This window comes from Elaeis guineensis, chromosome 2 (genome assembly GCF_000442705.2).
Source record: "Elaeis guineensis isolate ETL-2024a chromosome 2, EG11, whole genome shotgun sequence".
NCBI classification, from domain to species: Eukaryota; Viridiplantae; Streptophyta; class Magnoliopsida; order Arecales; family Arecaceae; genus Elaeis; species Elaeis guineensis.
In genome coordinates, this window is record NC_025994.2 from 114,822,435 (window position 1) to 114,848,490 (window position 26,056).

Below are 26,056 nucleotides of genomic sequence, written 5' to 3' on the forward strand. Positions count from 1 at the left end.
CTGTTCTGTTTTTTTTTTCCCCTGAAAGAGAACGTTTCAATAGTATTATTGTAAAAATAGTCATTTTTGAATAGTGTACACAAACGGTCATTTTTGAATAGTATACACACATAGATAGATATATATATGTAGGTGACAATATCTTGCTGCTACGGCTGGAGTCGGACACGACCTTTCTTTTTCATTTTTGCACGACGAAGCCTCCCTGCATCAACATGTCATACGCTGGTTTGCAGATCTAGCTGCCCGCTGTTTTTTTTTTTTTGTTTTGAGCCTCATACACCACGGACGCGGGTTAGGTGAATATATATATATGTATATAGACACACACAAACAGTACGATACGTAAACCAGTTGTCTGAAAGGCTGAGATACCGGGATGATGAGCTATCTAAGCTCGCTGGTGTGGTGCTTTCTTATCTTGGTTGTCTCGGTCGCCACAGTTCGAATTCATGGCCAGCCGAGCACCGAGGGTAAGCTCCAAAATGCTTGTTTTCTCTAATTCTTCCCTAAACCAGTAGAGATATTCTGAAAAAAGCTTCGTATAGATGGATTACATAAAGATGCATACCGGTTTCTAGCGCGGATAACTCGTTGGACAGATTGAAGGACCGGTCAATTTATCAACATGGGTCATCGACTGATCCAAAAGTATTTTGATTAGAACGGCAGACTTGGGGGTTGTGTTTTTTTTCTTCCCTGTTTGTGGAATTGCAAGGTGGACTTCTAGCATGCCCTGTTTGATATTAGCCGACGGATCTGTTAGAGGAATTACACCTAGAAATTGCCATGCTGTTGTTGTTATAATTTTAGAAGGATTTCATTTAAGCAAGACTACTTGCTTTCATATCTCTAATGTGGGACTGAAAAAAGGAAAGAGCTTTCAAGTCTTTGAAACAACTAACAAATAGAGGATAAGATTCTTACCAAAAAAAATAAAAAAATAAAGGATAAGATTGATTTTTATTTTTAATATTTAAATCTTTTCATAAATTAAAACTCCTCAGTTTAGTCTACATGCAAAATCATTATTTTTAACAAAAAAAAATGTAATAATTAAAATTAAATGACAAATTATTTAAATTGAAAATTTACATGGCCTATTTTTCTTTAAAAAGGAAAGCTCATGCCACTTTTAGTTTATGATTTCAACCAATTGAAAAACACATATTTTGATGGTCTCCTACCGATTTGATGCTTAAACAAGACACAATATCATGCCATAAACCATTTTTTTCACATGTTTGATGAATGGGTTGGAAACCTCTAAAGCTTTTACTTTTTATTTTTATGCATCTTTAGAAATGCAGATCAAATATCAAGATTGTGCATCTCCAATTTGAGTAGTCTATCATTATATCATTGTAGTTATTAGATTTTCCATCAAGAATTTAACATTGGTGGGGGGAGATAATGTCATGCTTAGGTAAAGACCAGAACCCCTTCCCTTCCTTTTTTTTTTTTATATATTCTTTTGATAAGACAGATGGATCATAACTATCTAGTCTGAATATATCCAACAAAATTAGAAAATAAAATATCAATTAGAAGAGATGGTAGATCGGTCCATGATGCTGAGGCAACCCAATCCATAGTCCTATTCGTCTCCTAGTAGATATGCCTAGCACTTAGGAAAACATACTCCCTTGCAATTCTCCACATGTCCTGCAAAAGCCGTTGAGTGTTAGACTCCCTCTTATGACCTTGAATCCACTTGATAATGGTGGTAGAGTAACCCTCGATGATTAAGAGGTTGGCCCTTGCACCTACCTTGCATAATACTTGCCCACCTCAGCTCCACACTAGGATCAGAGATATCTATGATATAATTTCCACCAGTTGCCACAGATCTAGAGTCTAGGCCTCGAATCATGAATCCAGCTGCTCCTCCTCCTTTGAGATCACATGCTCCTTATTGAATTCTTTTATTAGGAGAATTTGTTGGATTTCATATTTACTTGAGAGAATTTTTTGGCCGGTGCTCTTATTTATTGAATGAAGAGAATTCAAAGAAAAAAAAGAACACAACAAAATTTGGGCTGCAGATTTTGACATTCAATTAACGCTCTCTCTTCATATAGCATAGATTCACCAGAAGTTCAATTAATTGATTGAGAAAAGAAATATGTGATGCAGAATTTGATAACCTTGTTGCGATTTCTTGGGTAATTTAAATTTAATTATATCTAATAAAAAATTTCAATTTCTTAATTGCAGATTTTATAAGCATTGATTGTGGTCTCGCCGATGGACATAGCTACGTCGACGAGCTTACAAAAATACCGTACACCTCAGATGCCCAATTTATAGAGGCTGGGACAAACTACAACATTTCCAGAGATTACTTGTCAAGCTCACTTCCAGAACATCAAAGGAGCCTTAGAAGCTTTCCAACTGGAGAACGGAATTGCTACGCACTAAAGTCTCTCGTGCAAGGTCAGAAGTATCTTCTAAGAGCAACCTTCATGTATGGAAATTATGATGGCCAAAATAGTGCACGTGAAGACAAACCAATACAGTTTGATCTCCATATCGGCGTCAATCTCTGGAAATCAATGAAGATAGTTGATGCATCTACTGTTACTCCAACTGAGGCTATTACTGTTGCTTTGGCCGACTACATATCGGTTTGTCTGATAAATAAGCAATCTGGAACTCCTTTTATATCCTCGCTGGAGTTGAGGCCACTGAAGACTAGCATATATCCAGCCGCGAATGCCTCTATTTCTCTTGTTCTTCTCAAGAGGTTTAACATGGGACCAACTGATGGGCTAATAAGGTACGTCATGCATTTTTTCTTTTTGGCAGCAAAGATAAGAACAATATGCTCCTCAGGAAGAGTACACAAAACACGTCTGCACTGTGGTATTACCTCGGTGGTAGCCAAAATTAGGCCCTGTTTGGATACTTGAAGATTTTATTAGAGCAATAAGGTGTTCCTACCAAATACTTACTCTTTTTAGAAACCGTTGTAAACTGGGAGATTAGAAAAGTTTGACAGCTGCTGACAAAACTAATCCCTATATTTTAAGATAAAATTAATAAATCATCATGGAAAAAAGAACTGGCTATCCCTAAGAAATATGCGCATTTGTTGTGTTAACAACTAATTAAGGCGCAGATTGTCTCTTTTGCATGAAAAAATGATTGGTCTTGTTTCATGGAACGAGCCATTTGATCGTGCTTTGCATAGCTTTTACAGCACGACGTCCACCGCATGATATATGCTGACAGATGGAAAGAAAAGGGTGGAGGGCTTTAAAAGCTATGCAAAATATAATATAATGATTGATGTAGTGAAAACAAGATCAATCATTCTTTTGCGCGAGAGATACAACCATCCAGGTCTCTTTAAGTTATCCACTTTTGATGTGTGGTGTGCGCATTTTTGGCTTTTTTTTTTTTTTTTTTTTTTTTTTAATATAGAGGTAGGTTTGACCACCAAGAATTTATTTATTAAAATTTATGTAGAAGTAGTTTCCATTGTATGTTATAGATGGTGGGGTTTGACATAACCATGGGCAACAAGACGTTCGTTCCAGACCTCAAGGAGGCATTTGTTGGTTTTAGAAAGTGGATTTGTATTGTATCTTTCATGTGAAAGAATGATTGATCTTCTTTCACAACATCCATCATTGGATCACATCTATGTAGATCTCAAAGCACTTCAAATTCCATTCATCCACTTGCACAGATCTCAAAGTAGAAATTGCATGATCCAATGATGGATTCAAATGAAGGAAGATGAATCCTTCTTTCGTGTGAAAGATAACCTATCCTTTGGATACAGCATCCATGTCAACGGGGACCTTAGCGTCCCCCTTCGATAAACTTTAGCCCAATCCTTTTGTTTAGGTTTGTTCTCCCATTGGACACCCACCTTGAAGAGTTCTACCATTTAGGGTGTGGATACCTTGTGATGCAATGCAGTGTGTGGTACATCATGTTGTCATCTACCGTAGAATGGACGGCTAACAAACAATGCGCACAAAAACCCGAGTTGTGCATAGATGCAGTGTGCGTTGTTTGCTGGCCATCCATCATCCATCATATGATGGACGGCCAGCACAATGCACCGCATGCTGTGGTGCATCGCCCGTATTGCAGAGGAGCTGGTTTCTACCATTTATAGGCAATTAGAGGTCACCTGTGTGGCTCAAGATCCAACTCTTGAGAAGGAAGAAGTATTGTTGTTGTCACGCCCCGAACCCAACACTCGGGTCGGATACGTGATGGCCGCACACTCTTTAGAGCAAGCCCTAAAGAATATACAAGGCCAAATTAAATCATTACAACCTTATCAACCATAATATTTAATTTCAATAATAATTCATAAAACCTTGCATAATTATAATTTAAATGTCTTCAATTCTCTGATCAGGTACTATGATACTCTATCAATCCATCTGCTCACCCATAAATCTAAGCCATAGCCAATCATGAACGTCCTGTATCTCTGAGAAGAAAAGAAAGATAAAGGGGTGTGAGCTTTACAGCCCAATAAGAATTTCCATATTACACCAATATAATAATATAATCTGAAAATAAAAATAAGTAATAACACATAAAAGTCGATGTTCACTGTCCAAAATACTGCAAACATTTATAGATTATCTGTTTTATCAAAAGAGATGCATCATCATATATTAATAAAAGAAATAATTTTATTCAACGATTGTTTCATGTCTTATTTTTCTATTTTCTTTTATTATCACATCGTCTTTAATCTTTTTCTTTTTGGCTTTAGCTTTAGCTTTGGCCTTGGCTTTGGCTTTGGCTTTGGACTACCAGGATCATGCGACGATTTTTATATTCGGATCGATTTCTGTGATCTTCCTCGGATCGAAATATTCATGATCTTTCTCGGATTAAAGTGGCCATGATCTTTCTCGGATCAAATCATTCATGATCTTTCTCGGATCAGATTCTTCATGATCTTTCTCGGATCATATTATTCTTCCACACATAAGCCTGTGGGGGCTGTCCCAGGCATAAGCTCCTGGCAGGCTATTCCACATGACAAGATCAGTCCAAACCATAATTCTCTTTCTTCTCATTTTCATGAAATTATGATATTTAACTTCATTAATCAATTCATCTTTTGCAGTGAAATAAATATGTCATGCACATAATCATACCATCAATCGCTGATACATATGTATTGATATAGCATACTCATGCTCAAAATCACATAAATAAATAACAATGTCTCAGATATAACAAATTCATCGATCTCAAATCCAACGATGCAAAATCAAGGAGATAAAACCAACGGTAAAATAACATAAAATCCGACCCGGATGTTGGGTTCGGGGCGTGACAGAATATAATAATATAATAATATAATCTGAAAATAAAAATAAGCAATAACACATAAAAGTCAATGGTCACTGTCCAAAATACTGTAAACATTTATAGATTATCTGTTTTATCAAAAGAGATGCATCATCGTATGTTAATAAGAGAAATAATTTTATTCAACGATTGTTTCATGTCTTATTTTTCTATTTTCTTCTATTATCACATCGTCTTTAATCCTTTTCTTTTTGGCTTTAGCTTTGGCTTTGGACTACCAGGATCATGCGACGATCTTTTATTCGGATCGATTTCTGTGATCTTCCTCGGATCGAAATATTCATGATCTTTCTCGAATCAAAGTGGCCATGATCTTTCTCGGATCAAATCATTCATGATCTTTCTCGGATCAAATTCTTCATGATCTTTCTTGGATCATATTATTCTTCCATATATAAGCCTGTGGGGGCTGTCCCAGGCATAAGCTCCTGGCAAGCTATTCCACATGACAAGGCCAGTCCAAACCATATTTCTCTTTCTCTTTATTTTTCATGAAATTATAATATTTGACTTCATTAATCAATTCAAATTTTGTAGTGTACTCAAAATAAACATGTCATAACTATATAATCATGCCATCATATGCTTTGATGAAAACATATTCATGCTCGCAACCACACAAGTAAATATCAACATTTTACATATGATAAATTCATTGATTTCAAATCCAACGATGCAAAACTAACAGTAAAATAATATATACATGTGATGATGATCATGTATAATGATTCTTACCTTTACCGGTGACTGATCCAAGCACAAAAATCAATGTTCTTCTTTGATTTATGAATTCTTTAACAAAATATTCCACTCGATATCATTTGCAAACAATCATCTCTTCATAACCCTGATCAAATATAAAGATCATATATGGAGAAAATTACCGATAATCGATCCTAATAACACAGATCGAGGACCTCTCTTAGGATTAATCAAAATTAAGATTTATCTAAGTATCTAGATCCTCCACTGATCCATAAGACTTCTAGAGAGAGAAAATCCATGAAGAGAGAGAAAATTTTAGAGAGAGAAAGTAGAGAGAGAAAGTGGAGAGAGAATCTTCGTATCCTTTCGATGAGGCAATCATGGTCGAGACCATCAGAGGTCCTATCAGGATGACTCAATATGAATCAAGTGTTACAAATTGCGAATAGGATCGGACTAGGATTAGATTTACTGCACGAATTTCGGAGCAATCTCAATTCATCATATTTTTATTTCAAATATATCCTAGGGTCTGTGATGCAGTCAGAGAGAGAGAGTAGAAAGATTCTAGAGAGATAAAATCTACAAAAAGAGAGAAAGATCTAGAGAGAGAAAATAGAGAGAAAATCTAGAGAGAGAAAATATAGAGAGAAGGTAGAGAGAGGAGAGAGAGAAAATTTTTTCTCTCTTCTTCTTCTTTTTATTTTATTTTATTTTTATTTTTTTATTTCTCTTTTTCTTTTTTTTTTCTTTTCTTTTTCTTTTTTCTTTTTCTTTTCTTTTTCTTTTTCCTTTTTCTTTTCTTTTCTTCTTCTTCTTCTTTTCTTTTCTTCCCACGGCCTCCCTTGGCTGAAACAGGGGAAGACCGTGAGGTCCCCCCCCTCGGTGGCTTGAGCTTCGGTGGTTTGGCCGGAGATCCGGCAATGACGGCGATGGGGTTCGGCCGGCAGCGAAGAGGAGAACGGCGGCAAAATCAAAAAAAAATTTAGAAAACAGGAGATTTCTTGTTCATGGATTTTTCGGTGATCCTGACGGCCGGCGAGGAGTCTAAAACCATGGGAAGAAAGAGAAGAGGGAGAGGAAGAAAGATTGAACCCTTACCTGAACTCCGGTGGCCTCTTCGACCTTCAATTTTCGGCGAACACGAGAAGAGGCTGCCGCGGCTTTTATGGAGAAAAGGAGAGGAATCGGGCTCGAAGATCACCGGTGGAGGGTCTTGAGAGAGGGAGAGGCTTATTTATAGGGGTCCCTAGGGCTCGGGTGATCCTAGGACTCCCCTTCCATCCGAGATTCACCGGAGAAGAAGACTCCCATCGGGAGTCTTCTTCCGATTCTATTTTTTTTTTTTTTTTTAAATCTGGGTTATTACAGTTGTAGAATTATGAACAGGGAGTTGGCTTCAGAATGGAAAACACGCTTGTTCCATTCTTTCCACGAGCACCAATAGACTATAGAAACTAGGCAATCCCATGCAAGATTTGGATGATTCTTAGGGAGCTGCTTTTGATGTATGTTTCTATGATATACGTGTCAATGAAAAATTTTATTGAACCATTGAGATTTTCCGGCACCTAAACAAGGTCTAAGAAACCAATGCTGGGTGGTGAACACGATAAGAGATTGAGTGGCTGTCTTTGTTGTGGAGCACTCTAGGATAATGCTTGAGATGAATATTAGAAAAGCCCGAAGGCCACTTAAGGATATTTTGTTTTCTAACTCTTCTGGCACATAAAAATTGTATGAATGATCTGTTCTATCAAAATAAATAAATAAATTTAAGAAACCAATCCTAAAAGTACGTAACAACCTACATGTTAATAGTATTAGCATTTCCAAAGCTTCTGCCTGCACTAGGCCTATTGCTTGTCCTCCCAAAATGCTTCCTCACTCTGTTGCAAGAGCTCTGTAGGCCATTACTATTATAACAGTCGAAAGTTGTTCATGTCCCCAATGCTAAGTCCATCTTGGGATAATTAAACAGAACCCATTTATTTTAACTGGATTGTTGTTAACTGTGACCTTGTTAATCAAGCACTGAGATATCTTGTTTTCCCATCCTAAGCTCTCTGAAATGCTCGGACATGATTAAGGGCATACCAAACCGTGGATCAGGGTTAAATGTGCATATTTACTCCATTACTAGGACCTTAGGGTGTATTTGGATTCCTAGGTATGCTATCCTCTAATTATACATATATAGTTTTGGTCTAGAAGAGCTTAGCAGCAGAGAGTAGATGGAAGAGCACTCGACCGATGAAACTTAGGATATATTTGGTTTGGTATGTATTGAGCTCTGAAATATGAATAGAAATGAATGACTCCCATCCTAAACATTTACATGAGGAAAGTCCCATTTCCATTTCCATTCTAGGGAGGAATGGAAATATTTAAATCCTCCAAAATCTAATCTCGGCTCTCCTCCTAGTATTTAAATTCCGTTATGTTAGGTTTACTTAATAATTTATTTTTCAAAAATACTCTTCATACTCTTCTTCTTAATTGATTTTTAAAAAATACTTCTTAAATGATTTTCAAAAAAATTAACTTTGAGATTCAGATTCCAGTCATATAGAACAAATGTGGCAAAATTTAAGCTATTCTAATTCCCATTCTAGCTAATTTCGATTTTTATTCCAATCATGAACCAAACATATCTTTAGAGTTGAAGAGGCTCCAAAAAGTCGACATGAGAAATCACCTCTTGGAGGAGCTTATCCTCAGGTGGTTGGTTCGAACGTTGTCCCTTATTACCTATGGGTATTGTTGTGGACAAAGACTCGGCTCAATATGTGAGGTATTATTCGCTGTGGCTAGAACTGGGCAAATAACCGAAATTCGAAGAAATTCATCCAATCCGACTCATATAAAATCGAACCCATATGAAACCGAACTTGAATCACATTGTGATTCATAAAAAGTTCGGTTAATTGCAGTCGGATTCGGTTTCTACATTTTTAATCTATATGAAACTGAACCCGACCGATATAGTATTTTCAATACTTAGGCTATTTGGAGAATTAAAAATTGATAATTATGACATGTTATATACTAACTTATGGATGCTATGAAATTATTATATCCTAATTTCTATATGAATTGAATGGTGTATTGGTTTGTTATGTCTAAAATCAATATTAGATCAACATTAAAGTCCAAACCGACACAACTTACCTGTACCCGCTACAAACCATTAATTTCGATTTCAAACGGTTTATATATAATAAACAGTCGGCAGCGGGTTGGATTTTTTTCAATTCTATTGGATTCGGTCGGATCAAATTTTTTTCTCAATCCGATCCAATCCGACCCGTGCTCAGCCCTAGCTGTAGCTAATGGACCTCACAGTTTTGCCCTTCAAAAAGTACCTTACGTGGAAAGGATGATCCTCCTTTTATAAATGTAAGTCTCTTTAACTCACATCCGATGTAAGATTATTAATACCCTCCACATTGTTAGAACGATAATAGGTATCATTATAGAGAGAGATGGTAGTGCACCCGAACCATTTTCATTGTCGCTTAACTTACCTTTTACAAAATCCGAACTTTTCGATCACCATTGTCCTGAGTATTTTGGTCTCTCTCAAGGCTGCTATTCTCTTAGATAATTCATTTTTTAAAAATAAAGGAAAATAAAATTTTAAATTATTGATATAAATAATAAAAATCATGCATTACGGATATGTATACTTCTCGGTGATAAAGCGAATTTCTCTCTATTTCCAAATGGAATTGCTATTCTCCATTTTGATAGGTACCCAGACGACGGACACGATCGCATTTGGAAGCCCTTCGATTACTCGTCCGCTCTGAAAGAGATATCAACAAACTTAACGGTGCACAGCCATCCGGACGATCTCTTCGAGGCGCCTTCGGCCGTCCTCCAGACCGCTCTCACACCGGTAAACGGTTTGGTGCTACGCCTCGGTTGGGATCCGAAACGCGAGGATATCCTTCCGGAATGCCATATCATCATGCAGTTCGCCGAAATCCAGTCCCTCGGGCCGAACGACTCGAGAACATTTGATATCTACCTGAATGGAGACCCGTTCTTCGACACGTACCTCCCGATCTACCAGATATCAGATTCCGTGTACACCACCGTACCCTATACTGAATACGAGTACAACATCTCTTTAAAAGCGACGAAGAATTCCACCCTTCCCCCGATCATCAATGGGCTGGAGATCTATAAGGCCATGCACCTCCCAGAGCTATCAACGGACAGCAGAGACGGTAATATCGTATCTCGAACAAAATCTTCTTTATTGTTTGCAGAAACCTTGCTTGTATGTATGTATCTGTGTGTGTGTGTGAGCATCAGTTGATGCCATTAAGCCATGTTTTTGGGTATGCTGATCCGTGCATTTGTTTCGTACTTTTTGGAGCATCAGTTGATGCCATTATGGCAATCCAGATGGAATATCCAGTTCAGAAAAATTGGGCGGGCGATCCATGTGTTCCAAGAGCTTACGCGTGGGAAGGCTTGAACTGTAGCTATATTGTCTCTGTTCCGCCAAGGATCAAAACACTGTGAGATTATGAAAGAAAATGATCCAATAGATCATATTTTCCAGGAAATTTCTTAAAAGAGATTACCTAACAAAATTAAGTGTTCTGCAGAAACCTCTCTTCCAGTCGATTGAGTGGTGCCATCTCCTCTTCTTTTTCCAAGCTTAAAGCAATCGAGACTCTGTAAGTGCTATCAACTTCAAAGACACATGGCTTTCTCTTTTATTGTAGCAAGTAATATTTGTGAGGGGTCGGAAGACAAGAGGCGATTTGCTTTCTTTCCAGTCCAAGGCCCCCCAGCAGGCAGAAAAAAATTGTAACATAACATGATTTCAATTTAACATGAAGAAGGTACGGTATTATCTGAAGCCAAGTAATATGAGAAACATATTTGGAGAGTTCCGCATAGAAATCTTATTAGGCACCAGCAATCTTCCTGCTTTTTTTCTCAAGTCAATCATTGCATCACATGTACTGCCCAGGACCATAGTACGAACCCTTTTAAGAATAGAGGGATGGCAGATTTGGAACTCCTACATTGATAACCATATAAATAGTGCAACGTTACAAGTGCTCAAGTTATACAGTAATGGTTCAACTGTCTCATAGCAGACAGCAATCAGCCATTCTGCTGATGTTTCGAGAACTTGTTGTAGCAAATCTCATGTATGGTATGTCTGTGTGGAAAGTCATTACTGCCTTCATCATGGTAGGAGGATTCAGATCCCACCTTCAGCAGTTCATATCCTAAACCCCTCAACCCTTACAAAGGCAGGATTCAGATGTAGGTCTTTAGTACCACCACCAAAAGACTTCGCTAGCAAGCTAAGCTGGAACCTTCAGTTATGTGAATCTTGCCTGACATTCTTTTTGGGGGACCTTACTTGTCTGCCGGTTGAAGTTTGATGCATCAGCATAGGAGGCGGATTATCTGAGATTAGACTGTTGGAGGTGATCAAATTTTTTACTGTTTAATGTATGTGAATCCATATGCTGCAATATGTTTTCACTATAAAGGATTTTCACTTCATGCATGTAAGCCAAAACATCACTTATTAAGTGGTCGTGTGTGAGTGGCAGACTGTGGACTGAGTGTTTGCAAGTGGCATACAAGTAAGCAAAGTAGTAAATCGTTTTGCATTGAAGAATATTTAAAGTTCATTACTTAGGACTTTGTGATCGCAATCACTGGGGATGGCTTATGCACCTAGACTAGTCTGAACTTAAATGGTCTAGCATTGGTGTTATTTTTTTGAAAGGAAAGAATAATTTCATTAATTTTTTTACTGCTGAATAAATATAAGATACTTTTTAACTGAATACCTATAATTCTGCAATCCACAAAAATACGTTAACTGCAACTAACTTGACCAAGAAAATAGCAACAAACAGGACAACTAACAACCTAAGAACCAGCCACAACAGCCAGTTATTCCTGAAAACTAGGACTCAACTAAAGACCAGTAAAGACAACAAAGACTGCAGCTCACGATTCACTAACACTCTCCTCCTGAATCATGGGTTGCACACACCTAACTTTTCTCTAAGAACTTCAAATCGACCAGCACTGAAAGACTTAGTAAATATATCTATAATTTGATTTTTTGAACTACAATACACCAACTTCACTTCTCCAGACCTTTGCACTTCTCTCAAGAAGTAATACTTAACCTTGAAATGCTTTGTCCTTCCATGGAATACAGGATTCTGTGAAATGGCCAGAGTAGCTTGATTATCCACAAACACTTCTATGCTATCCTCTTGTTCCAAATGTAGATCATCCATCAGTTTCTTCAACCATAAAGCTTGATTCACAGTTGCAGTTGCTGCAATAAACTCAGCTTCTGCAGTTGATTGAGCCACGATCTCCTGCTTCTTTGAACACCACGAAAAATATGCTGATCCAAATGTGAAACAATACCCTGAAGTGCTCCTCATGTCATCAACTGATCCAGCCCAATCACTGTCAGAATACCCCTGCAACCTAACCATCTGAACCTTGCAGAATTTGATTCCATATGAGTATACCTTTGAGATACCTCAGCACTCTTTTTGCTGTTACCATATGCAGCTCACTAGCACAATTAAGAAATCTAGACAAGACACTTACAGAAAACATAATGTCTGGTCTAGTTGCAGTGAGTTACATTAGGCAGCCAATTAAATTTTTGTAGACACCTTTATTTACAGATTCTGTACCATCATTCTTCTGCAGTTTTTTCTTTTGACCCATTGGAGTACCCACACTTTTGCATTTCTCCATGTTGAATCTCTTCAAAATCTCATTCAAATACTTCCTCTGACATATAAAGATCTCATTCTGAGCTTGCTTAATCTCCATCCCAAGAAAATAAGACATCTCACCAAGATCAGTCATTTCAAACATCTTCATCATATCTTGCTTAAATACATTAATCTGAGCACTATCACTCCCTGTCACCAGCATGTTATCCACATAGAGAGACACAACAACTATGTTTAAAGCAGACTTCTTGACATAAAGAGTGGATTCACTCAGACTTTTCTCGAAGCCTAAGCCCAACAAATACCCATCCATCTTGCTGTACCATGCTCTGGGGGCTTGCTTCAAGCCATACAGAGCCTTTTTCAGCAAATAAACCTTCTCCTCCTGGCCTGATGTGATGAATTCCTCTGGCTGCTCAACATAGATCTCCTCCTGCAATACTCCATTCAAAAATGCAGATTTTACATCTAGTTGATACACTTTCCACCCCTTTTGGGCTGCCAAAGCAAGGATCATTCTAATTGTATCTAACCTTGCCACAGGTGCAAATGTTTCAGAAAAATCTACTCCCCAAACCTGTGCATAACCCTTTACCACCAACCTGGCCTTATACTTGTTCACTGAGCCATCAAGATTAAGTTTGATCCTGAAGACCCACTTCACTCCAATAACCTTTCTATCTCGAGGCTTCTCCACTAACTCTCAAGTCTGGTTCTTCTCTATCATAGCCAACTCCTTCATTGCATCCATCCATCTCTGATCACTCTTAGCTTCCTCAAATCCTGCAGGTTCCAGAACAACCACACTGCACCTCTGATATATATATGTCAGCCAATGATCTGGTACCTCTAACTGGAAGATCATCCACCAGTTCATCTAATTCCAATGGCACCATCTGCTGTTTGCTTTGTGACTCATCTGTCCAATCCCATTGTTCATCTTCTAAGAACTGAACATCCCTGCTTGTGATCATCTTTTTTATCTGTGGTTGATAGATTCTATAGGCCTTTGACACCAGACTGTAGCCAACAAAAATTCCTGGTTCAGCCTTCTCTCCTAGCTTGTCCCTTTTAACCTGTGGAACATGAGAGAAACACAGACAGCCAAACACCTTCAGATTCTTCAGAATTGGCTTGACCCCAAACCATGCTTCAAATGGAGTTTTCTTCTCCACTGCCCTTGTTGACAGCCTGTCAGTAGAAAGACGGTTGTGTTTGCTGCTTCTGCCCAGAAGTTCTTTGGCAAATTCTTCTCATGCAGCAGACACCTGGTCATCTCCTGTAATGGCCCAGCCCATAGGGCTTTTGGGCTTGGTAAAAATTTTGGTGAGCCTAAAGGACCTACGAAAGGAAGGAGGAAGACTCCTAACCAGAGTCTTCTTCCCTTCCGGCTCTGATGAAATCGGAGTGATAGAGTCTGGCACGGGTTAAGAAAACTCCTCTATAAAACCCCCTTCCCCTCCCTTTAGGTCTTTATCATGGGATTTTGAGAGATTATTAAGAGTTTAGAGGGATTTTTCCAAGATTTTTCTACGAGTTCTTTGAATAGGAAGAAAGGATCGCCAGAGTTCTTCTCGACTGCCGGAGCAAGGTAAGCTCTTTCCCTCATCTTTCTTCTTTTTGGTTGTCTTTTCTTCACCGGAGAGTGACGGCAAGCCGCCGAATTTAAGAAGAACAGGGTCATCCCTGTTCTATTTTTGTTTCCCCTGCATGCCATCGGCAATGGCTGCCGTTGGGGCTGTCGCCAGGGTAGTGTGTTCACCACTGTCGGGAGCTGCCAGGGGAGGCACGAGTTAGCCTACCTTGGTCGCGTGTGGGGGGAGAGGGTATGAGGGGGATCGGGTCCCCTGTTTTGGACGAGGAGAAGAGAAGAAGTGGTTTCTTCTCTCTTCTCAAATAATTGAAAAAAAAAATCAAACAATTAGTAAATTAAATAATTAATAAATTAAATAATTAATTAATCAATTTATTTTTTTTAGATGGTTTAGGAAAGTTTGGGAAGGAAAAGAATATATATATATATTGGGGATAAGAGTGAGAATTCCGATAAACTCCAATAGAAGATTTTAGAAAATCAATTTGATTTATTTTACAATATTGATTTAATATATATATAGGGGAACAGTCCATTGGACAAGAGGACATCGAGAAAGGTTCAATCCAGATTATCCTAGTGAGTTTCTTTCTCTATTTTCTCCCTCTATCGATTTCTCTCTCTACTAGTTTCTCTCTCTAAAATTTTCTCTCTCTAGATTCTCTCTCTATTTTCTCTCTCTAGATCTTTCTCTCTTTTTGTGGATTTTATCTCTCTAGAGTTTTTCTCTCTCTCTGATTTCATCACGGACCTTAGAATAAACTTGAGATGAAAATAAGATGATCTGAGATTGCTCCGAAATTCGTACGGTAGATCTGATCCCAGTCCGATCCTATTCGAAATTTGTAATACTTGATTCATATTGAGTCACCCTGATAGGACCTCTGATGATCTCGACCATGATTGCCTCATCTGAAGGATAAGAAGATTCTCTCTCCACTTTCTCTCTCTACTTTCTCTCTCTAGAATTTTCTCTCTCTTCATGAATTTTCTCTTTCTAGAAGTTTTATGGATCAGTTAAGGATCCTGATACATAGACAAGTCCTAATTTTGATTAATCCTAAGAGAGGTCCTCGATTTGTGTTATTAGGATCGATTATCAGTAATTTTCTCCATATATGATTTTTATATTTGATCAAGATCATGAAGAGATGATTGTCTGCATATGATATCAAGTGAAATATTTTGTTAAAAAAATTCATAAATTAAAAGAAGAACATTGGTTTCTATGCTTGGATCAGTCACCGGTAAAGGTAAGAATCCCTGTACATGATCACTATTATATATATGCTATTTTACTGTTAGTCTTGCATCGTTGGTTTTGCATCATCGGATTTGAGATCGATGAATTTATTATACCTGGATACTGTTATTTGATTTTGAGCATGAGTATGTTATGTCAATATATATATATGTATCAGAGATTGATGGCATGATTATATGGATATGATATATCTGAATTGATCATAATGCAAGTCGGAATTGATTTGATGAAATCAACACAAAATGATTAAATGAAAAGAAAGAGATATATGGTATGGACTAGCCTTGTCATATGGAACAGCCCGCCAGGAGCTTATGCCTGGGACAGCCCCCACTGGCTTACAGGTGGATCAGCCGGCCAGGAGCTCATGCCTGGGACAGTTCGTCAAGAGCTTATGCCTGGGACAGCCTCTCACGGGCTTTGGTACGTGGGACAGCCGGCCAGGAGCTCATCCTGGGACAGTCTTGAAAGACTTTTTAAGTGGATTCGATCCGGATGATGACTGAGGTGTAGACTTGGATAGTCCAGAATCGGAAAGAAACTGTTAAGAATCATGTGATTATGAAAGGAGAAATGAAAGATAAGACATGAAATAATTGTTGAATAAAAGTGTTTCACCTGTTAACATATGATGATGCATCTATTTTAACAAGACAAAAAATTTATGGATGTTTGCATTATTCTGGACATTGAACATGAGATTTTATATTTTATTGCTTATCCTTATTTTCAGACTATATTACTGTATCAGTGTGATATGAAAATTCTTACTGGGCTGTAAAGCTCACACCTCTTCATCTTTCTTTTTTTTTCTCAGAGTTACAGGACATTCATGATTGGCTATGGCTTATATTTATGGGTGAGCAGATGGATAGATAGAGTGTCATAGTATCTGATCAGAGGATTGAAAAAATTTAATTTATACTTATACAAGATTTTATGAATTATTATTGAAATTAATTGTTATGGATGTTAAGGTTGTAATGATTTATTTTGACCTTGCATATTCTTTAGGGCTTGCTCTAAGGAGTGTGCAGCCATCACGTATCCGACTCGGATGTTGGGTTCGGGGCATGACAGAATGGTATCAGAGCATAGGTTATGATCATTAGGAAATATGATATAAGTGATTAGGATTTGATAGAATGATATTAAAGCTTAGGTTTAAGATCACCGAAGATTTTGAAGAGATATTAAAATTTTATGTAAGATCAATAGGATGTAACAGAGTGATATCTGAGCTTAGAGCTTAGGTTACGTTCATTTGGAGACAATGATACAAGTGATTAGGATATGACAGAACAGTACTAGAGCCCAAGTTTAAGGTCACTAGGGATTGTCATATAAATGATATCAAAACTTGAGATTATAATCGATAGAGTATGACAGATAATATCAGAGTTTAAGATTATAATCATTAAAGATGTAATAGAATGATATTATAATTTAGGTTATGATCATTAGAGAATATGATTTAAGTGGTATTTAAGCTTAAGATTATAATTATTTGAAATTATGACTTTAGTGATATTTAAACTTAGGATATGATCACGAGGAACGTGATAGATATAAAAGAGAAGATTCAATATTTAGATTTCGAATCAATAGATATTAAGATGAAATTTATGTATAAGTGGCATATGATATCTATAATAGAATTGATAGGTTATATTTTAGATTTCAATTAGTAAGGTTGATTTAAGTATGAAAAGAGTTGATCTTGGAATGAAGTGGGAGGTATTGATAAATTATGTTGAGTATACTAGATGATTTTGGAATATAAAACTTATATGATTGAAGATCATGATACTTTTTCTAATTTCGATGATAATTGACTGAGCATTATGAATTTTGAACTTATCAAAAGAAAGTTAATTAGGGTATGGTCTAAGAAGAAATTACATCATATGAGAGAGAAATATTTTTGAACACTGAACCTATAAAAAGTCATATATGAGACTCAATCTTAGATGAAAAATATACTTAAATTTTATTATGAGAATATGAGATACACATTTTGGTGAAATCTTTGGTTATTCAAAATATCATATTCTGAATATGATTCCTTGATCCTTCAAATTGCATTGAATTTCAAATCAAAAGCTTACTTTTCTAAGTGGATCAAAAGTATTTTGATATTGTTAAATTAAAGAAGAAAATTTATTTTATCAGAGTATGATATACAGGTTATGATGAAATCTTTAATAATTCATATTATTATCTTTGGATTAGATTTTTTTTCTTGTGATTGTTGAAGATGGTGAAGTGTATTAATTATTCAAGTCAAAGTTTGGATTATTTTTAAATTAAACTAAGACATCTTGTTAGTGTTAAATTTTGAATGACTTATACAAGGAACAAGATTTTGTATGGATTTATCGATTAATATTAAGGGTTGTGATGAAGAGAGCTCTATAAGAAATTATCAAGTTGATTCTACTTACAAGGATGTTGGCTTGAGTTCTTCTAGTTTGTCAAGTTAGAATTAATTTTTTTTTTAAAAAAAAAAAAGATTGATTTAGAAATTATCTAAATGATTGTAAGATAAATCTAAGATTAACTCCAATTAATTCTAGACATGTTGGATTCTTGAAGAGTGATGAAACTTATGCAATGATTTCAAATATAGGAAGTGGATCAAGATTTAATTTTTATATGCTATATCCAAAGGTAGTAAAGATAAAGAAACTTAAATTTTGCCTAAGTCTTATATAAAATTTGAAGGTTGGATCTATCCTGGATTGATCTAACATATAAGGATATTTTTATCTTTAATAGACTTATATAATTTGATGAATTAAAATCAGAGTACGCAGCAAAAGCATGGTGGTTTAAATTGATTAGAAATATTAATTCTTTGATTCCGAAGATATTATGGAATACATTAGTTGTAAATAAAGAATGATTTTAATCTGATTATAGTCGGATAATTTTTGTCAGTAGGTTGTTTCATTGTAGATAATACCAAAAAGTTTTAGATATCTCAAGTTTATTAACAGCTTGATAGTTCTGATATTAGTTCAAACTTAGAATGTCCTGACATAGATCTCATTTTTTTTAAAAAAAATTAATATTGTTACTTGGACTGATATAAAAGATTGAGGTTTTCTTAAGATTAGAGTCTACATATAAAATTTATTAGAAGGTCAAAAGAAGAAAGAAGCCTGTAATTATGAGGAGTGTTTGATGTTTAGGCTATCTTTGGTTTCTATTAAAGGTAATGAGCTAATCAACCAATATAATGGATAAAGAATTAGGTATTTTAATACCTGATCAAAATGTTATTGTTTGTTTTGAAAAAAAAAAAGAAAATTGAGAAACCAACATGAGGAGAATAAATTTAAGATCTCATGTAATTTTGTTATATCAAAATTTTGTGAAATAAGAAGTATATAAGATAGACTATTAAAAGCTTAAAAATGATATAATCGATATTCTTTTAAAGTTATTGATCAAGCAAAGTTAATTTTGAGGATGAAATTATTTTAAGGGGAGGAGAATGTAATGGCCCAGCCCATAGGGCTTTTGGGCTTGGTAAAAATTTTGGTGGGCCTAAAGGACCTACGAAAGGAAGGAGGAAGACTCCTAACTAGAGTCTTCTTCCCTTCCGGCTCTGATGAAATCGGAGTGATAGAGTCCAGCACGGGTTAAGAAAACTCCTCTATAAAACCCCCTTCCCCTCCCTTTAGGTCTTTATCATGGAATTTTGAGAGATTATTAAGAGTTTAGAGGGATTTTTCCAAGATTTTTCTGCGAGTTCTTTGAACAGGAAGAAAGGATCGCCGGAGTTCTTCTCGGCTGCCGGAGCAAGGTAAGCTCTTTCCCTCCTCTTTCTTCTTTTTGGTTGTCTTTTCTTCACCGGAGAGTGACGGCAAGCCGCCGAATTTAAGAAGAACAGGGTCATCCCTGTTCTGTTTTTGTTTCCCCTGCATGCCATCGGCAATGGCTGTCGTTGGGGCTGTCGCCAGGGTAGTGTGTTCACCACTGCCGGGAGCTGCCAGGGGAGGTGCGAGTCAGCCTACCTTGGTCGCGTGTGGGGCGAGAGGGTATGAGGGGGATCGGGTCCCCTGTTTTGGACGAGGAGAAGAGAAGAAGTGGTTTCTTCTCTCTTCTCAAATAATTGAAAAAAAAATCAAACAATTAGTAAATTAAATAATTAATAAATTAAATAATTAATTAATCAATTTATTTTTTTAGATGGTTTAGGAAAGTTTGGGAAGGAAAGAATATATATATATTGGGGATAAGAGTGAGAATTCCGATAAACTCCAATAGAAGATTTTAGAAAATCAATTTGATTTATTTTACAATATTGATTTAATATATATAAAGGGGAACAGTCTATTGGACAAGAGGACATCGAGAAAGGTTCAATCCAGATTATCCTAGTGAGTTTCTTTCTCTATTTTCTCCCTCTACCAATTTCTCTCTCTACTAATTTCTCTCTCTAAAATTTTCTCTCTCTAGATTCTCTCTCTATTTTCTCTCTCTAGATCTTTCTCTTTTTTTGTGGATTTTATCTCTCTAGAGTTTTTCTCTCTCTCTGATTTCATCACGGACCCTAGAATAAACTTGAGATGAAAATAAGATGATCTGAGATTGCTCCGAAATTCGTGCGGTAGATCTGATCCCAGTCCGATCCTATTCGAAATTTGTAATACTTGATTCATATTGAGTCACCCTGATAGGACCTCTGATGATCTCGATCATGATTGCTTCATCTGAAGGATAAGAAGATTCTCTCTCCACTTTTTCTCTCTACTTTCTCTCTCTAGAATTTTCTCTCTCTTCATGGATTTTCTCTCTCTAGAAGTTTTATAGATCAGTGAAGGATCCTGATACATAGACAAGTCCTAATTTTGATTAATCCTAAGATAGGTCCTCGATTTATGTTATTAGGATCGATTATCAGTAATTTTCTCCATATATGATTTTTATATTTGATCAGGATCATGAAGAGATGATTGTCTGCATATGATATCAAGTGGAATATTTTGTTAAAGAAATTCATAAATTAAAAGAAGAACTTTGATTTCTGTGCTTGGATCAGTCACCGGTAAAGGTAAGAATCCCTGTACATGATCACTATTATATATATGCTATTTTACTGTTGGTCTTGCATCGTTGGTTTTGCATCATTGGATTTGAGATCGATGAATTTATTATTCCTGGATACTGTTATTTGATTTTGAGCATGAGTATGTTATGTCAATATATATATATGTATCAGAGATTGATGGCATGATTATATGGATATGATATATCTGAATTGATCATAATGCAAGTTGGAATTGATTTGATGAAATCAACACAAAATGATTAAATGAAAAGAAAGAGATATATGGTATGGACTAGCCTTGTCATATGGAACAGCCCGCCAGGAGCTTATGTCTGGGACAGCCCCCACTGGCTTACAGGTGGATCAGCCGGTCAGGAGCTCATGCCTGGGACAGCCCGCCAGGAGCTTATGCCTGGGACAGCCTCTCACGGGCTTTGGTACGTGGGACAGCCGGCCAGAAGCTCATCCTGGGACAGTCTTGAAAGACTTTTTAAGTGGATTCGATCCGGATGATGACTGAGGTGTAGACTTGGATAGTCCAGAACCGGAAAGAAACTGTTAAGAATCATGTGATTATGAAAGGAGAAATGAAAGATAAGATATGAAATAATTGTTGAATAAAAGTGTTTCACCTGTTAACATATGATGATGCATCTATTTTAACAAGACAGAAAATTTATGGATGTTTGCATTATTCTGGACATTGAACATGAGATTTTATATTTTATTGCTTATCCTTATTTTCAGACTATATTACGTATCAGTGTGATATGGAAATTCTTACTGGGCTGTAAAGCTCACACCTCTTCATCTTTCTTTTTTTTTCTCAGAGTTACAGGATATTCATGATTGGCTATGGCTTAGATTTATGGGTGAGCAGATGGATAGATAGAGTGTCATAGTACCTGATCAGAGGATTGAAAAAATTTAATTTGTACCTATACAAGATTTTATGAATTATTATTGAAATTAATTGTTATGGATGTTAAGGTTGTAATGATTTATTTTGGCCTTGCATATTCTTTAGGACTTGCTCTAAGGAGTGTGCGGCTATCACGTATCCGACTTGGGTGTTGGGTTCGGAGCATGACATCTTCATAATGGTTCTATTCTTCCTCTCACTAATTTCATTTTGCTGTGGAGAATAAGGAGCTGTCAACTGATGCTCAATGCTAGCCTCCTCACAGAAAGAGTTGAATCTTTCTGAAGTGTGCTCTGTCCCATTGTCTGATCTAATGATCTTTATCTCATGGCCACTCTGATTCTCCACCCACTTCTTGAACTTCAGAAAAACCTCTGCAACCTCTGATTTCTGCTTCATGAAGTAAATCTAGCACATTCTTGTAAGATCATCAATAAAAATGATGAAATGCCTGCTGCCATTCAGTGACGGGGTTGCTTGTGGATCACACACATAGTATGAATTAGTTGCAGCTTCTGAGTGGCTCTCCAGGTAGATTGTTTGAATGGAAACCTGGTTTGCTTGCCCAACAAACATACCTTGCAGCTTGGGAACTGCTCCTCCAAAACTGGTAGACCACATGCCATGTCATTCCTCTGCATATATAGCAGAGCTTTGTGATGGAAATGACCCAGCCTCTTGTGCCATGTCTCAGCAACACTGACTTGACACTTGTATGCCACTTGCTCCTGCTCGAGTGGATTCAGAGAAAAACTCTTATGCTGCATCTTTATATTGAACAGTTTTTGACTACTGGAATCAAATATTAAGCACTTCTTTTCTTCAAATACCAACTTAAATCCCTTCTCAAGCAGCTGACCAACACTTAACAGATTCTGATCAATCTCAGGCACATACATCACATCAGAAATTAGCTTAGTTCCAGCACAACTCTCTATAGCTACAGTCCCTTTACCTTTCACTACTAAATACTCTCCATTCCCAATCCTCACCCTTGACTGCATTGACTTGTCAAGGTCCCTAAATAAATTTACATCACTTGTCATGTGGTTTGTGCAACCACTATCAACAAGCCAACTGTCACTTGGAGTATTAGAAGAGAAACAAAAAGCAACAAACAACTGGTCTACCTCTTATTGGACTGCAGCTTGTGCCTCACCTTGCTGCTGAACTTCCTTTTCTTTGCAGATGATCTCAGCATGTCTCAGCTTGTGACACCTTCTACACTTCATATCTGGCTTTCTCCAACACTTGAAGTGTGGATGATTTCATTTTCCACAGTGCTGACATGGAGGATATCTTCCCCCTTTGCTACTGTTTGAGATGCTTGCACTGCCCTCACCTACAACAACTTCAGAAGCACTGCCATACCCTTTCTTCCTTTTTAGCTTCTTACCTTTTACTCCAAAATTCTGCTGAATTTTGGCCTGCAAAGCTCCTTCTATACTTCCTTCTTGCCTCATCAACCTCCTTTGCTCTTGTGCTTGCAGAGCACTAAGCAATTCTGCCAATTTGATCTGAGACAAATCCTTGGTATTCTCCAAAGAGGCAATGGTTGCCTCAAACCTTTCAGGCAAAGAAACAAGAATCTTCTGCACTAGCCTATTATCAGTGAGGTCAGTGCCAAGAACTCTTACCTTATTAGCAATGCCTATCAACTGATCAGAATACTCCTTGATTGTCTCAGACTCCTTCATCTGCAATCTCTCAAACTCTCTGATCAGATTCAGCACCTTCATGCTTCTAATCCTCTCATCTCCTTGATACTCGGCTTTGAGGAAGTCCCAAATAATTTTGGCTGATCCACAAGCCATAATTCTACGAAAAATGGCAGGTGAAACAGCAGCATACAAACAAGCTTTGGCCTTTGCTTTTCTTGTTGTCTTTTCCTTGTGATACTTGATTTGATTTAGAGTTGGATTTTCAAGAAGAGGAGCAATTTCATAATCTGCTTCTACAGCTTTCTAATAATCACAACCCTCTAGATAGGCTTGCATTCTCACTGCCCAAGCTTGATAATTTTCTCCATCAAACACTGGTGGAGCCATGGCTGAAAAACCACTCGATCCTGCCTCCATTTTTCTTCAGCTTCTATGGATGCAGACACACTTCTCAATCAGTCTCACAAGTCACTCACAGTCGCCTAAAGATCAAGGAGGCTCTGATACCACTATTATTTTTTGAAAAGGAAGGATAATTTTATTAATTTTTTTACTACTGAATAAATACAAGATACTTCTTAACTGCACACCTACAATTCTGCAACCCACAAAAATACGTTAACTGCAACTAACTTAACAAAAAAAAATAGCAACAAACAGAACAACTAACAACCTAAGAACCAGTCAGTTATTCCTGAAAACTAGAACTCAACTAAAGATCAACAGAGACAACAAAGACTGCAGCTCACGATTCACTAACAGTTGGCCATAGACCAAGTTAAAGGATATAAGGAACAATAATGTAAAAGCCCATAGCTTGGCAAATCTCCTTTCCAGCATAGATCGGCAAATCCCTATTAAAGTGATAATTGGTAAAAAAGTCAAGTGCCTTCGTGGTGTGCCCTCCTATTAGAAGAATTTCAATTCCAGGAGTGATGATTGCACTTTTGAGTTCAGTGAACTGTGGTGTAGCTCTTCACATTTCTATTTGCTTGTTGTAGACATATCTTCTAAAGAGATGTCTTGTATGCAAGCGGATAGCACACAATCATAACATGAATACATAAAGGATTTGCTTTTTTTTATTTTTCTTTATATTAAGAACCTTATTGACACAAATACTAATGACCTATTCATATTTTGATGGAGCTAACCCCTAGGTTGATTTTTCAGATATCTTGAGAGGGCTATAAAAAACACATGAAAATGACGTGCATGAGTCATTATGGTAGTTGTTCAAAATTCCATGACCATGTACAAGAAATGAATCATTTGGGATGAGTATGCAGGATCATGTGCCATGACGCCAGTCATCTAAGTCATAGTTGATTTTAATGAAATTGTAATTCAGAATACCTGTTACATCTTTGTTCTTCAGTTAGTTACTTTAAGTGTTGAGATATGGTAAGAAACAAGAACAATTGACTTAAATGAAGTACCTTAGCAATGGCACAGGCATGTATAGAAACTTCAATGCACTAATGATGTTTCCGTAACTTCTCATTCCAGGGATCTGTCTTACAACAACTTAACAGGGACGATACCTGGTTTTCTAGCGGACATATCATCCCTCCAACTGCTGTAAGTTTACACATGAACCTCATGGTTCACATCATTGCAAAGGAAAATTGAGGATCCAACTATATCTGGCTTTTTGCAGAAATTTGAGAGGTAACCAATTGACTGGACCAGTTCCTGCTGATCTCCTAAGAAAATCAGAGGAGGGTTCGCTTATATTGAGGTATTTATCTCCTCAGTCCATTTTAACAATCTTATATGAATATGACTACCTATATACTCCGTGGGTTGCTCTACCAGACCTAAAGAGAGCTCAAGTAATCCATTGTTCAAAGAACATCTTCACATAGTCAACACCGGAGATATCTATTATAGAAAATAGCTCCCTTCAAGGCTTTGGGTCAAATGATGCAATATACAGAGATATTGCAAATTCATTTTCATAATCCATGTAATTTAGGCATGATGAGTGAAAGTCAGAGGCTGAGGGTTCTTGGTTGGTTCCTTGGACGCAGAAGTTGCGACTGCTTCTGGCCCTTACTATACCTTGTTGGGTGATCCTGATAACAAAGTCATTTTATCTGACTACTTGCAAGTAATGATTACATTTTGTGGAAAATGATAGAAAGCTATGTTAATTTCACTCTTCATGTAATAAAGGAAATTATCATAATTGCATGAAACTCCAAATCAGAGTGGAAGAAGAACAAGAACTGGAGCATGATAAATAATTAGAGCTTCGCGATATTCCTAAATTTATGTTTGAAAATTACTACCAATTCAACAAAGAAATTAACTGTGAAACCTAAAAGTTAGAACTTTAAAATGAGATAAGTTTTTAGGAAATCGTAGCCTGTTTTTATTATTGAGGGCTTGCATATGGAGCTTACCTGGGGTCCAATGGGATCTCAACTGGTTGCCAAAGTTGGGATGAAGATGTCATGACATTTTAGGAAGTTCTGTAATGAAGTAGGCTTGAGTAATGGACCTGGCATCTTTGTTTTTCTTGTTAGTAAATAACAGTAGGTGACAAGTTACAGTGCCCCGGAATAAGTAGATCGTTTGGTTCTGTTTTTATCAACTGGAAGAGCTGTAGAAGAGTGAGCATCCATGGTTTCCAGAAAAACAAAAGAGTTTGTTTTTAAGAATGATTAAGGTGTCATTAGCCGTCTTACATAAATAAAATGAATCCAACTCCAAAGAAATGAAGGGAGCTAAATTTC

At 36.9% G+C, this 26,056-nt stretch overlaps 1 protein-coding gene across 2 annotated transcripts in view; it reads left to right on the plus strand.

Moving 5' to 3' along the window:
• The first annotated feature begins 331 nt into the window (after window positions 1-331).
• Window positions 332-26,056, plus strand: part of LOC105041856 (putative leucine-rich repeat receptor-like serine/threonine-protein kinase At2g19230) — a 29,607-nt gene continuing 3,882 nt past the window's right edge. Inside the window, exons 1-7 of one of the 2 annotated variants that reach the window (XM_073252854.1) lie at window positions 332-473; window positions 2,218-2,779; window positions 9,814-10,295; window positions 10,454-10,592; window positions 10,683-10,754; window positions 24,825-24,896; window positions 24,976-25,056. In XM_073252854.1, coding sequence (XP_073108955.1) covers window positions 380-473; window positions 2,218-2,779; window positions 9,814-10,295; window positions 10,454-10,592; window positions 10,683-10,754; window positions 24,825-24,896; window positions 24,976-25,056 — 1,502 coding nt within the window. In that variant the 5' untranslated portion in view covers window positions 332-379. The remainder of the gene's footprint in view (window positions 474-2,217; window positions 2,780-9,813; window positions 10,296-10,453; window positions 10,593-10,682; window positions 10,755-24,824; window positions 24,897-24,975; window positions 25,057-26,056) is intronic. The other variant, XM_019850700.3, reaches the window with a different exon arrangement.